Consider the following 14,177-nt stretch of genomic DNA (forward strand, 5'->3'; position numbering starts at 1 on the left):
AGTATACAGCCTTGTCTTTCTCCTTTCCCAAGTTTGAACCAGTCCACTGTTCATGGAAGGTTCTGACTATTGCTTCTTGACCCACATACAGGTTTCTCAGGAGACAGATAAGGTGGTCTGGTATTCCCATCTCTAAGTATTTTCCACAGTTGTGATTCACACCTTCAAGGATTTAGTGTAGTCAGTGAAGCAGAAGTAGATGTTTTTCTGGAATTCTGTTGCTTTCTCCATTATCCAGTGAATGTTGGCAATTTGATCTCTGGTTCTCCTGCCTCTCTGAAACCCAATTTACACATCTCGCTTCACATACTGCTGAAGCCTAACTTGAAGGATTTTGAGCATAACCTTGCTAGCATGTGAAATGAACACAGTTGTTCTATGGTTTGAACATTCTTTGGCATTGCCTTTCTTTGGGATTGAAATGAAAACTGACCTTTTCCAGTCCTATGGCCACTGCTGAGTTTTTCAAATTTGCTGGCATATTGAGTGTAGCACTTTCACAGCATCATCTTTTAGGATTTGAAATAGCTCAGGTGGAATTCCATCACCTCCACTAACTTTGTTTGAAGTAATGCTTCCTAAGGCCCACTTGACTTCACACTGCAGGATATCTGGCTCTAGGTGAGTGATTACACCATCGTGGTCATCCAAATCCTTAAGACCTTTTTTTGTATAGCTCTTCTGTGTATTCTTGCCACCTCTTCTTAATCTCTTATGCTTCTGTTAGGTCCTGTTTCTGTCAGGAAGCTGTTTATGTCTTTTATCGTGCCCATCCTTGCATGAAATATTCCTATGATATCTCCAGTTTTCTTGAAGAGATCTCAGTCTTTCCTATTTTGTTGTTTTCATCTACTATTTTGCATTGTTCATTTAAGAAGGCCTTCTTATCTCTTCTTGCTATACTATGGAACTCTGCATTCAGTTGGATATATCTTTCCCTTTCTCCCTTGCTTTTTGCTTCTCTTCTTTCCTCAGCTATTTGTAAAGCCTCCTCAGACAGCCATTTTCCTTTCTTCCATTTCTTTTTTCTTTGGGATGGTTTTTGTCACTGCCTCCTGTGCAATGTAGCCTCCATTCATAATTCTTTGGGCACTCTTGTCTACCAGATCTAATCCCTTGAATCTATTCATCACCTCCACTGTATAATCATATAAGGGACTTGATTTAGGTCTTATTTGAATGGCCTAGTGGTTTTCCTTTCTTCAGTTTAATCCTGAATTTTTCAACAAGCAGTTCATGATCTGAGCCACAGTCAGTTCCAAGTCTTATTTTTGCTGACTATGTAGAGCTTCTCCATTTTCAACTGCAAAGAATATAATCAGTCTGATTTTGGTATTGACCATTTGGTGATGTCCATGTGTAGAGTCATCTCTTGTGTTGTTAGAAAAGGTTGTTTCCTATGACCAGTGTGTTCTCTTGACAAAACTGTGTTAGCCTTTGCCCTGCTTCATTTTGTACTCCAAGGCCAAACTTGCCTGTTAACAGCAGGTATCTCTTGACTTCCTACTTTTGTATTGCAATCTCCTGTGATGAAAAGGACATCTATTTTTGGTGTTAGTTCTAGAAGGTCCTACAGGGATTACTTCTGATACTTGGCCTTAAATTCCTTCTGCTAAATTACCAGAGTAACAATTTCAGCTTATGTGGACAACACTTATACTAAATTAAGTGTTCTAAAACTCTGAATTTAAACCTTTATTGACTACTGAGCCTAAACTTTCTATAGTTCGGAGGGTTAAAATTATAATACAGGTAACATAGTGTTACGGAGAAGGCGATGGCACCCCACTCCAGTACTCTTGCCTGGAATATCCCATGGACAGAGGAGCCTGGTAGGCTGCAGTCCATGGGGTCGCGAAGAGCTGGACACGACTGAGCAACTTCACTTTCATGCATTGGAGAAGGAAATGGCAACCCACTCCAGTGTTCTTGCCTGGAGAATCCCAGGGACAGCGGAGCCTGGTGGGCTGCCATCTTTGGGGTCGCACAGAGTCAGACATAACTGAAGTGACTTAGCAGTGGCAGCAACACAGTGATAAAATTTAGTACTTGAATTTCTAAGTCAGCTAAGATGTTCAATTAAACTTGAAAGGTTGTATCAATAATCTTTCAATAAATTTCACAGATTTATCTAACACAGTATGTATATATGGAGATATTTATTTTTACTAGTTGGAGCTTCATTGTTTCCTTTATCATAGGGGAATGTATTGATATTTAAACAAAATTGTATTTAAATGTCTTATGTCAAAAACTGTGAAACTCCTAAATGAATCTTGTTTTTAAACTATAGTAACAGTTACAGAAAATTAAAGAAAATAAAGTGGTTTCATATAGCCTGTTTTATATTCTGTAGGTCATCACAAATGGAACTGTTATGATTTAGAGTTCTCTATATTCCTCTAATACTACCAAGTAGAAATCTTCAAGGATTGCTTAAATTTGTAATCTGTGCAATTTAGTCTTGCCTATTAGTGTCTACATCTTGTGATTTTGCAGATGGCTGAGAACATCCTTAACTTTGTATTAAGCTAAGTGAAATTTTTGCCTTAATAATATTTATGTACTTGTTCAAAATCCTAGTAGTCAAACCTTGTAGCTTCCAGTTTTCATTTTCCTTTTAATGTCAAGTAATTTCCTTAACTCAAAATAACTTATGTTGAACTCATTTTCAGTTGGCATGTCTAAAAGAATATGGACAGTTTACCTTCTGAGTTTTTGTTTTTAAGTCAAACTATAAGACTTAAGAGAGTTGCTTGTTGGAATTGAGAACACAAAAGAAATAGATGAGCTACTGCTTATAAGGTATTACAGTTGTGGTATCACTACTTCGTTTGTTTCTTTTGTAGTGATTGCTTCACCATCGTATCCATACCTCTCTGCTCCTATTCCTGCTGCTGCTGGTCCTCTACCACCTCCACCTCCTCCGTTACCACCACCAACTCCTCCTTCTCTTGAGGTAGGAGAGGCTTCAAACTTAGCACTGCCACCTCCACCTTATTCCTGTGATCCAAGTGGCAGTGATCTGCCTCAAGGTAAGTAGGTTTTGACACTTACGTGGGGGTTATTTAGGTCTGTTTTTCTCTTTTTAATTTTAGAGCATATCTCTCTTTGGTTGACCAATGAGGGTAGGGTGAGGGGACCAAAAGGAAACTGAGAGCAATGCTGGGGAAATGACTAAGGAAAGGAGCAACTGAAAGCTGAGAATATCTTTTGCATCATCAAGAAGAGGATGATTGAGCTGACTCATGCTGCTTTTCTAAGGTAGCTACATGTCTGCCCTGAAGAAGATTTGCAGCTGGGTATCTGTTCTCAACTATTTTTCTTGAAAAGTAGGAGTTGATAACAAAATTTTCTCCATTTATTTAATGCCCACCACAAGTACATGAAATTGTTGCATTATTGATATTTAGGATTCCAACTGAATTTTGAGGAATTGGAAAAGGTTTTTGGGAGAGGAGTTGCTGGGGAGGTCTGGTCTGCCTTGAATTTCCTTAATTAAACTAAGGATAGCTTTCCAATGGAAGTTTGTTGTTACCCCTCAGTGTATCTCAAAAGAGAATTGTAATTGAAAGTTGTTTGTAGCTTATTTATACTTTCTTTTCTTTTTTGTTGTAACTTTCCATTGATTCTTTTAACTGCTTCTCTGTCTTATTTTGTTTTTTCAGCCCCTAAGGTAGTCTTCAAGATCTTCAACTTCATTCTGTTCTTTTTCTCTTCCTTAAAAGTTGATATCAACTTTGTGTAGATGATTTCTAAATCTGTCTGGCCTTGGCCTCTACTTACTTGCTAGACAGTTTCATTTGGCTTTCTTTATTTCAGATTCACTCTGTCTGTAATAAAATTCATCTTCATCTCCCTTCTTTATTCTCTTTATGTGTGTAAAACATTGACTCTTCTCCTTGGTTTTCTATTTTGTTAGTAATGTATCATTTCCACCTAATTCACCCAGGATCTAAACTCTGATCCCTTTACTCCTCTCCTTTCACCTACCTACCCTTGCCCAAGATCTTCTCAGTACATAATGCTGATTATTGCATTTTCCAACGTTTTATTATGAAAATGTTTAAACATAAATTTGAATTTTAAAATAAATATTCATATATATACCACCTATATTCCTTTGTAAACATTTAACTATACTTGCATTACTATGTGTTTCTGTTTTTTCCTCCATCCATCTCTCTGTCCATCAATTAATCCATCTTTTCAAAGATGGATTTCAAAGTAAGTTGTAGACATCATTCTTCCCCATAAAAACTTCAGCATACGTATCATTTACTAGAGTTTGGATCTATTTTTCTTTTGGTGTGATGTCTACTTATAATGAAATGAGCAAAACTTATGTGTACACTTGCTGAGTTTTGACAAATGAGTATGTGCACTTGTATAACCCAAATACCCATCAAGGTATAGAACATCATTATCCCACAAAGTTCACTCATTCCCCTTCCCAGTCGTTCCCCACCCCTCTTTCTACTTCCCCTTAGAGATAATCACTATTCTGATATTTTTCTTCTGTAATTTTACCTGTTTTAAAATTTCAGATGAATATAATCATACAATATGTACTCTTTATGAATGGCTTCTTAAACTCAATGCAGTGTTTTTGAGATTGTTCCATGTTGCTTCATATATCAGTAGTCTGTTTGTATTGCTGAGTAAGTATTTCATTGTATAGGTATTCCATAGTTTGTCCATTCTCCTGTTGAGGGACACCTGGACTATTTCTAATTTGGGTCTGTTATGGATAAAGCTGCTATGAATATGCTTGTAAAAGTCTTTGTGAACATGTGTTTTCATTTCCCTTGGGCAGGTACCTAGGAATGTTCTCCCGACCCCCACTCTTCCATCTAACTTCCTATTTAAATCCTATCATTTTCATGATCCCACCCCAATTACACTTCAAAGTGATGTTTTTCAGTTCTTATAGCCCTTGCCTGCCATTTTTTGACAGCTTGAGATATAATTCATACACCATACGAGTCATCCATGTAAAGTATATATCAGATCAGATCAGATCAGTCGCTCAGTCGTGTCCGTCTCTTTGCGACCCCATGAATTGCAGCACGCCAGGCCTCCCTGTCCATCACCAACTCCCGGAGTTCACTGAGACTCACGTCCATCGAGTCAGTGATGCCATCCAGCCATCTCATCCTCTGTCATCCCCTTCTCCTCTTGCCCCCAATCCCTCCCAGCATCAGAGTCTTTTCCAATGATTAGTATATTCACAGATTTGTTCAGCCATCACCACTGTCTAATTCCAGAACATTTTCATAACCCCAAAAGAAACCCTATACCAATTAGCAGTTAGTCTTCATTCTCTCTGGTCCTGGCAACTACTGTTCTGCTTTCCATCTCTAGATTTGCCTATTCTGGACATACAGTTCTGCCTATTCTGGAGTCATATAATATGTGGTCTTTTGTAGGCTGACTTCTTTCACTTGGCATAGTGTTTTCAAGGTTCATCCATGTTGTAACATATATCATTATTTCTTTCTTTTTTCAGCTGAGTAACAGTCCATTATATATAGATACACTTCATTATCTATTAGTTGATGGACATTTGGGTTGTTACTACATTTTTGCTATTGTGAATAATACTGGTGTGTATTTTGTATGCAGATTTTGTGTGAATATATGTGAATACCAAGAGGTGGAATCCCATGACATTTGTGGGTTTACTTCCTGCTATTATCTTTTCATATTCTTCAGCTTGAGCATTAGGCTTTTATACTGTACTCCTACATAATAGTCAGAATACAAGCTCATTCTTTTAAAGAGGCAGTAAATACATTTGTATGTATTGGGAGTCTCCAACTTAAGAAGGAGGGGCTTTCTGAGAGTTTGTTAGTAAAACTTGTTATATTGATAAGAATATATGTGAATTCCAGGTCAATCAGTAAAAATGCATTTAGAGCTATAATTGAAATGCTAAGGCTATTCCCTCTTCTCTCATACATCTAGTTTTTTTTTAATTTATTTTATTTTTAAACTTTACATAATTGTATTAGTTTTGCCAAATATCAAAATGAATCCATCACAGGTATACAGTTCTATGTCTGGAGAAATTTTATCACCTTAGGGTATAATTTGAGTTACCCTGCTCATTGCCTCCTCTTTTTGGAGTTCTAGTGGTGGTATATTTGTCATGTTAAATAAAAACAAGGTAGATTGTTTTAAACAGTGCTGGTTATCTTAGTGGACATTACTGATCCTGGCATTCATAGATCATTAATTTGTACTGTGTCTTAGCTCCAAAGACGAGTATGATTGCTTTTGTAGTAGATTTGTATTAAAATAAAATTCTAGTCTTGAGACAAGCGAGAAAATGCCTTTATTACATTCTTTCTAAGTGTTTGCATAGTAGTATTCCTGTAACATCTGCCTAATATTAAGAGTAGAATTAAAATATGTATTTCTTGATTAAACTTTCAGTTAGAACATGATCTTAGTGGTAGGTAAATGGTCATTTACTATAAGGTAGGATTGAGGGTAGTGTTGATGTGGGAAGACTACATTTGTTGTATATACATTAAATAGTCGAAGAGAAGAGCTCTTTAAGTGGTAAGTTTTAATTTTTTATGTCATCTAGTCACTAAAATTTAAATATTTAATTTTAGATACAAAAGTTTTGCAGTACTATTTCAATCTGGGATTACAGGTAAGAGTCCTATTAAAATTGCTTTGATTTAAAAAAAGCTATCTTAAAAATGTAAGCTGTTTTGCTAAGCAGACTCTTGAACCTTAAAACCCGAGAATACTTTGAGTGACCTAAAAGGTTTATTTCTGTCTTTATATCTCTGAAGGTGACCCAGGCCAATTTTGTACTTTAACCTCCTAGTGCCTCAGCTTCTCTTATAAAATAGTTGTTAAATTGTTGTGAATGGGGTCTCTATGCAATACAACTTTAGCATATATTGGCTTCCATGTTTAACATCATATGCTAATGGTTCACTATGTTTTTCTGTCTCAAATGGATTATCCTATTTACTTAAAACATTTTTGTGGCTATTTCTGTATTTTATGTGAAAAGTAATTAGACTAAGTCAAAGACATTTAAAGAGCTGTATTATTTTTAAAGCACTCATGTTCATAGATACTTGCCACTGATTTTTACCACTTCCCTGAGTTGTAGAAAGGGAATATTGACAAATATCTTAATATCACTGAAAGGTATTTCTGATATCAGGTAAGAGCTCTTTTACTTTATTCTTTCAGGGATCATTTCCCCTTGAAATACATTTCTGATAAGATAAAATGGCATATTTTCTGAAAAAGAATGATGCATCTTAAAATTTGGCTGATGATATACTAAATTAGATACTCTCCTGGATAATACTCAGATTAGTTTGTATTTTCTAAGACATTGATTTTCCTAAAACCTTGAACATATCATTTCCAGGGAACTATCTTCCCCGATTGGCACACATTTATAATTTAAGGGTAATGGAGTGGATTTTTGTCCTTGAAACTGTATTTCCTAAATGCAGTTCCCTGTGTTGTACAGTATAGTCTCCTACATTTTGTTGTTGTTCTTTAGTCACTAAGCCATGTGCTATTCTTTTGGGACCCCATGGACTGTAGCCTGCCAGGCTCCTCTGCCCATGGGATTTCCCAGGCAAGAATTCTGGAGTGGGGTGCCATTTCCTTCTCCAGGGGATCTTCCTGACACAGAGATTGAACCCACATCTCCTGCATGGCAAGCAGATTCTTATGTAGAATAGATATTTTAATATTTTCTCATATTAAAAGTAATAGCATTCATTATGGAGCATATGGAAAATACTAATGTGTAAAGAAAACAAATCACTTGTGTAATCAATGTACACTTTGATATATTTCCTTATGGCTTATTTCATAAAATATGGACTAGGCTATGTATTTTGTAAACTTTTTAAGTTAAACAATATGAACACTTTTTTTTTTATTTGATGCCATGATTGTTTTATTGCCTGTATTGTATTACATCATGGCTGTATCATAATGCCCTCTAGTTTCTTATTGTTTAATATTTAGGCTGTTAACTTTTTTGCCTTTAAAAATAATGCTATAACAAATATCTTTGTATACAAACCATTGTGTATATCTCTAATTTCCTTAGAGTGCTTTCCTTAAAGAATTCCTGGTCCAAATATGAAATACAGAGGCTGCGAAAGATGTTAAAGTTGCTATGGAGAATAGATTTTCTAAATATCATGTCATTTATTTCAAAAGTCATTGTTATCTCACCTGAAAATCATGGCCTAGCTTTTTTTTTTTTTTTTCTCAGTGAACAATGGTGCTACTTTAAGAAAAGAAATAGTAAAGTTTTTTTTTTTTTTTACTTTCTTGCCCAAGTGCTACCACCACAGCTTCTGGCACTCCATGGTCTATGTGCCACAGATGCAACAGCAGCAGCTTCATGCAGAGAATTATCCCGTCTATACTGAGCCACCACCTCTAGTAGATCAAACCATTCCTCAGTTATACAGTGAGGTGGAGAGACAAGATGGCACACAGGCAGAAGTATCAGCAAATGGTAAGCATGTAGTGAGAAATTTTCTACAAGAAAGACAATTGAATTTTATTGTTTATAACAATAACAGCCTTCAGATGTTATACTAGACCAACATTTCTTTAATTTATTTTATGTAACTATGTAACTGTGTATTGCAATAGAAGTGTAGAAATAGGAAGATCAGTTTAAACCTTTTCCTAAATTCGGTTCATTTAATCAGTAGCTTTATTTTTTAAATTTTGCATATATATATATATATATATATATTTTTTTTTTTTTTTTTTTGAGAAGTAAATGGCAACCCACTCCAATAGTCTTGCCTGGAGAAGCCCATGGACAGAGGAGCCTGGTGGGCTATAGTCCATGGGGTTGCAAGAGTCGGACACGACTTAGTGACTAAACCACCCTCATATATTTTTAATTGGAGGATAATTGCTTTACAGTGTCGTGGTGGTCTCTGCCATACATCACTGTGGATCAGTCATAATTTTATGTACATGTCTTCTCCCTCTTGAGCCTTCCCCCCTCCATTTCACCCCTCTGGGTCATCAACCGAACACCAGGCTGAGCTCCCTCTGTTATACAGCAGCTTCCCACTAGCTATCTATTTTACACATGATAGTGTGTATATGTCAATGCTACTTTCTCAATTTGTCCTACCCTCTCCTTCCTCCCACTGTGTCCACCTGTCTGTTCTCTACGTCTACATCTGCATTTCTTCTGTGTAAAGAGGTTCATCAGTACTATTTTTTAGACTCCGTATATATGCGTTAATATACTATATTTGTTTTTCTCTTTCTGACTTTCTTCACTGTGCATAAGAGGCTCTAGGTTCATCCACCTCACAACTGACTCAAATTTATTCCTTTTTAGGGCTGAGTAATATGTACCACGACTTTGTTATCCATTCATCCTACACCAGCATTTTTTAAAGCATGGTACATGAACCTCTTGGGGTCCCTTGGGGCTCTTTCAAGGGATCCATGAGGCTAAAAGTATTCATTGTAATACATGGATTTTGTCTCTTTTGCTGTGTTAGGTTTGTATTAAGAGTGCAAAAATCAGTGTGGGTAGAATAGCTGGCACCTAAGCACAAATCAAAGCAGGGGCACCAAACTGTGCTAGTAATCAGCATCTTCACACATGCTTGATATAAAAATACCAGCTTTATTTATTTTGTGTTTGATCAAAGATGTTCTTATTTTAATAAATTTTTAATCTTTGAAAAATTGTATTTAATATTGTATATGACAAAATAGGAAGTATTCAGAAAGCTCTCTGCATATCTAAGTATGATAATTGACTTTAAAAGAAAAGGATTTGTGAGCTTGAGTTTCGAGCTAAACTAGCTGACTTTCATGGAACGCTATTTTTACTTGACAGAAAGATAGACAAACTGTGGTTGTTCAGACTGGGGATCTGGCAGAAATTTTCTCAAATGAACAGCTAAGCCTGTCACTTCAATAAGGGAAATGGATAGTATGTTTTTTTGTCAAAGATAGAAATTCCAACTTTCAAATATAAGTTATCCAGAATTATAATTTTTATCTAATAACCATGAGCTTGACAGCTTCTAGTACATAATTATTTCTTTTAATAAAATAGGTGATGGGGGACTATTTATGATAGTTTTTTACATTGTATAATGAAATGTATGAACATGTGGGAGATCTGTATAACTTAGTGAAATAGTATTTTCACAATTACCATGTATAATCTTACCTGTGCATGATTTTGTAAAAGATGTCTGCAAGAAAAAACGATGGATTTTAATGTTAACAAAGTATGAAAAGTCCACATTGTGATTGACGTCTCAGAAATCACCACTTACCTAGTCTTGGTGTAGCATCAAAGAATATCTACAGTTATCTGAAAAGGCTAATTAAGACTTCTCTCTTTTCCAGCTACATATCTGTATGAGGCCAGATTTTCTTCATGTATTTCAACTAAATATATCATAATGTGTATGTGTGTTAAGTCGCTTCAGTCATGTCCAGCTTTTTGCGGCCCTATGGACTATAGCCCACCAGGCTCCTCTGTCCATGGGATTCTCCAGGCAAGAATACTGAAGTGGATATATCATAATAGATAAAATACAGAAGCAGATATGAGAATCCATCTGTCTTCTATTAAGCCATACATTAGAGATTGCACAAGTGTAAAACACTGCCACTGGTTTCACAATTTTTTTTTGGAGGGGGGGCGAATAATACAGATTTTTATGAAAAAATGAGTTTAACATAGTGGGTTTATTTTTATGTGAAATAACATATTTAACTTAGTTTAATTCCTAATGGGATAAATATTGATAAATATAACCCACATAAGCAAAAGCTATTTGAGATCCTCAATTTTTAAGAATGTAAGGGGATCCTGAGACCAAAGAGTTTGAGACCTCTGTGCCAGACCATAAGGATGCTGCTTTTTTTGTCAGTTTATAGTATAATATGGATCAGGAGGCATTTTGAAGGGTTTAGACTAGGATCTTTGGACTGCCCATCTTAGAATCAGCAGGAGGTAGAACAATGTATACTAACCGAACCAAATCTGCTTTCCATTCCAGCAACTGCTACTTGATGGATGTGATTTCTGCTAAGTTACCTAAGCTCCCTAAGTCTGATTTTATATAAAATGGGAAATAATATATTTTATGACTTTCCAGACTTGTTATAAGAACTAAATGAGACCTTATATGTATAAGTATACTGATCCTGTTGTGTGTGAGGAATGTGAATTTTCTTTCTCTCCTCCGTTTTCTGAAGGCATATTATAGTTTAGAATATTAGGACTATAAAATCTCATCCCTCATGTGGTGGTATGATGTGCTCCATGCTAATACAAATTAAAATATCAATTTTTATTGCCTTTTTGTTCCACTTACCTTTTATAGAGCTATTTTTATTGTAGTAAACATGAGACAGTGCCTGTCTTAATTTCACAAAACAAAGTTAAGTTATCCCAAGTAATAAAGGAATCCATTAAAAAAAAAACATTTATATAGTCACTATAATGGCAGAACAGCATCTGTTTATTTCCACTAAAACTGATGCAGTGGAAGTGCTATAAAATTAAAATGATGCTAGCATGTTAATGCGGAGAAGGCAATGGCACCCCACTCCAGTACTCTTGCCTGGAAAATCCATGGACAGAGGAGCCTGGTAGGCTGCAGTCCATGGGGTCGCTAAGAGTCGGCACGACTGAGCGGCATCACTTTCACTTTTCACTTTCATGCATTGGAGAAGGAAATGGCAACCCACTCCAGTGTTATTGCCTGGGGAATCCCAGGGACGGGGAAGTATGGTGGGCTGCCATCTACGGGGTTGCACAGAGTTGGACACAACTGAAGCAACTTAGCAGTAGCAGCAGCAGCATATTAATGACATTCAAAGGATGACTCTTAAATTTTTGGAATGCTTTTCAGAATTTTACCTTCAAGTATAGACAAAACTGTAAAAACACTTGAATTTTTAATTGCTGAAATAATACAAAATGGCTATTTGGGTGATATGTGTCATACGGGAAAAATATTTGATAATTCTGACCAACTCTTTTAAGAACTTAATTGACAAAAATGACTCTAGAGAATGTTTCTTTGTGTATTTTGTCTGTTGATACCTAACTCATCCCAGAAAGGTAGCTGTCTCTAGGTAGAGTACATTTGATATATTTTATATACATATATGTTTAATTTTAATTAGAAAATTTTTATATTTTAGTAGTCTGTTTTAGTCAGTAATGTTCATATCCAAAGTGTTTCTCCTACAATTCTAGGATCTTTTCTTAGAGTTAATGCTAATTAATTAATTAATTTAATTAGTTAATTTCATTTTTACCTCAAGAACATCTATTTATGTTGATGTTTAGTGAATCTTTGTATATGAAGTGTACTTTCTTTGTTTCAGGTACTTTTCCAAATGCTGACCCTGCATCTGTCCCTCATGGAGCAGTCTATTATCCAGTGATGTCAGATCCGTATGGGCAGCCACCTTTGCCAGGTTTTGATTCCTGCCTTCCTGTTGTGCCAGATTATCCCTATGTTGCTCCCTGGCATCCAGTTGGTGCAGCATATGGTGGTTCTCCACAAATTCATGGTGCTATGAATCCTGGGCCACTTGGTTATATTGCTGCCCCTCCCTCAGCTTCTCATTATGTACCTCAGAATATGTAAGATTCAGCAGTATGAAGTATTATTGCACTGCCATCTTTCTTGCTATTTTGGCTTTAAAAAGTGTTTTATGTTAGTGTTTAAGTGATTTAGGGTGGTTAGAGTGGTTACTATTATATCTGTCTTTAAGATTATTTTATCTTTTGATTTAAAATAGTACTTTAAAATAAAGGAGTATTTCTTTGGGTTGTAAATAACGAAATTGAGATGAATGTACAACTAGCCCCATATTTGAGCACATTTCCTTGTATTTAGCTATTTTCTTGTCAGCCAGCTTGTCAGCTTTATATTAGCTGATTGTACCAACTGATAAAAGGAATAAATCATACGAACTGTTTCCTGGGTTCACATGTCACACATCATATTAAACAATACAAATTTGGAAAGCCTTCTACTTTTTTCTAGAAAATGAAGCAAAACCAAGAGCATTTGCTTCTGGGTAACTAAATAATATTAAAAGAGAGAGCTTTTCAGGTTTCTTAAGAATCGTCTGACCTGAGTTGCATTCTATGATATTAACCAGTTTTGAAGGCACATGGTGCTCTGCTTTAGATTTATCCCATATACTATTGTTTAATATTGGATTTATGTAATTGTTTTACTGCACAGTATTGATGTCCTTTGCACATTAGCAGTAAATAAAAATTAGCATTTAAAATTGCTAAAATGACTGAGATGTTTTTCTCTTTTGCATTTTCATGGCAGCAAAGAGTACCAGATATTTCATTGTATCCATATGTTTTCCCCTGCTATTTTGGTTGGCAAAAAGCATGAATTTATAGCATGAACTGGCAGGGTCAATTGAAATGTTATTTAATCTCAAGATATTGCAATGCATACTACTATATCTAGTTCTTTTCTCTTGAGAATGTTCCTTTAAGTTGTGTTTCTGTTTTTCCTTTTTAAAATATACTAATTCCCTCATGGAATTTTAATCTAGATTTACTTTCTCATTGCCATGTTCTTCAACTAGTTGTTGAATCTTTTTCTTAAATTAATTACTTTATTTTAATTGGAGGCTAATTACTTTACAATACTGTAGTGGTTTTTGCCATACATTGACATGAATCAGCCATGGGTGTACATGTGTTCCCCATCCTGAACCCCCCTCTCAACTCCCTCCCATCCCATCCCTCAGAGTCATCCCAGTACACTGGCCCTGAGCACTCTGTCTCATGCATTGAACCTGGACTTGCAATCTGTTTCACATATGGCAATATACATGTTTCAATGCTATTCTCTCAAATCATCCCACCCTAGCCTTCTCCCACAGAGTCCAAAAGTCTGTTCGTTACATCTGTGTCTCTTTTGCTGTCTTGCATATAGGGTCATGGTTACCATCTTTCTAAATTCCATATATATGCGTTAATATACTGTATCAGTGTTTTTCTTTCTGGCATACTTCACTCTGTAAAATAGGCTCCAGTTTCATCAACCTCATTAGAACTGATTCAAATGCATTCTTTTTAATAGCTGAGTAATATTCCACTGTGTATATGTACCACAGATTTA

The 14,177-nt window shown here is 35.7% G+C and overlaps 1 protein-coding gene across 8 annotated transcripts in view; it reads left to right on the forward strand.

Annotated features, from left to right (window-relative positions):
* ALG13 (putative bifunctional UDP-N-acetylglucosamine transferase and deubiquitinase ALG13) overlaps positions 1-13,335 on the forward strand; it is a 72,722-nt gene extending 59,387 nt beyond the window's left edge. For all 8 annotated transcript variants that reach the window (XM_024988704.2, XM_024988708.2, XM_024988707.2 and 5 more), the window contains 4 exons: positions 2,850-3,035; positions 6,624-6,664; positions 8,341-8,521; positions 12,403-13,335. In XM_024988704.2, coding sequence (XP_024844472.1) covers positions 2,850-3,035; positions 6,624-6,664; positions 8,341-8,521; positions 12,403-12,668 — 674 coding nt within the window. In that variant the 3' untranslated portion in view covers positions 12,669-13,335. The remainder of the gene's footprint in view (positions 1-2,849; positions 3,036-6,623; positions 6,665-8,340; positions 8,522-12,402) is intronic.
* The last annotated feature ends 842 nt before the right edge of the window (positions 13,336-14,177 follow it).

The sequence above is a fragment of the Bos taurus genome, chromosome X (assembly GCF_002263795.3).
Source record: "Bos taurus isolate L1 Dominette 01449 registration number 42190680 breed Hereford chromosome X, ARS-UCD2.0, whole genome shotgun sequence".
Taxonomy (NCBI): Eukaryota; Metazoa; Chordata; class Mammalia; order Artiodactyla; family Bovidae; genus Bos; species Bos taurus.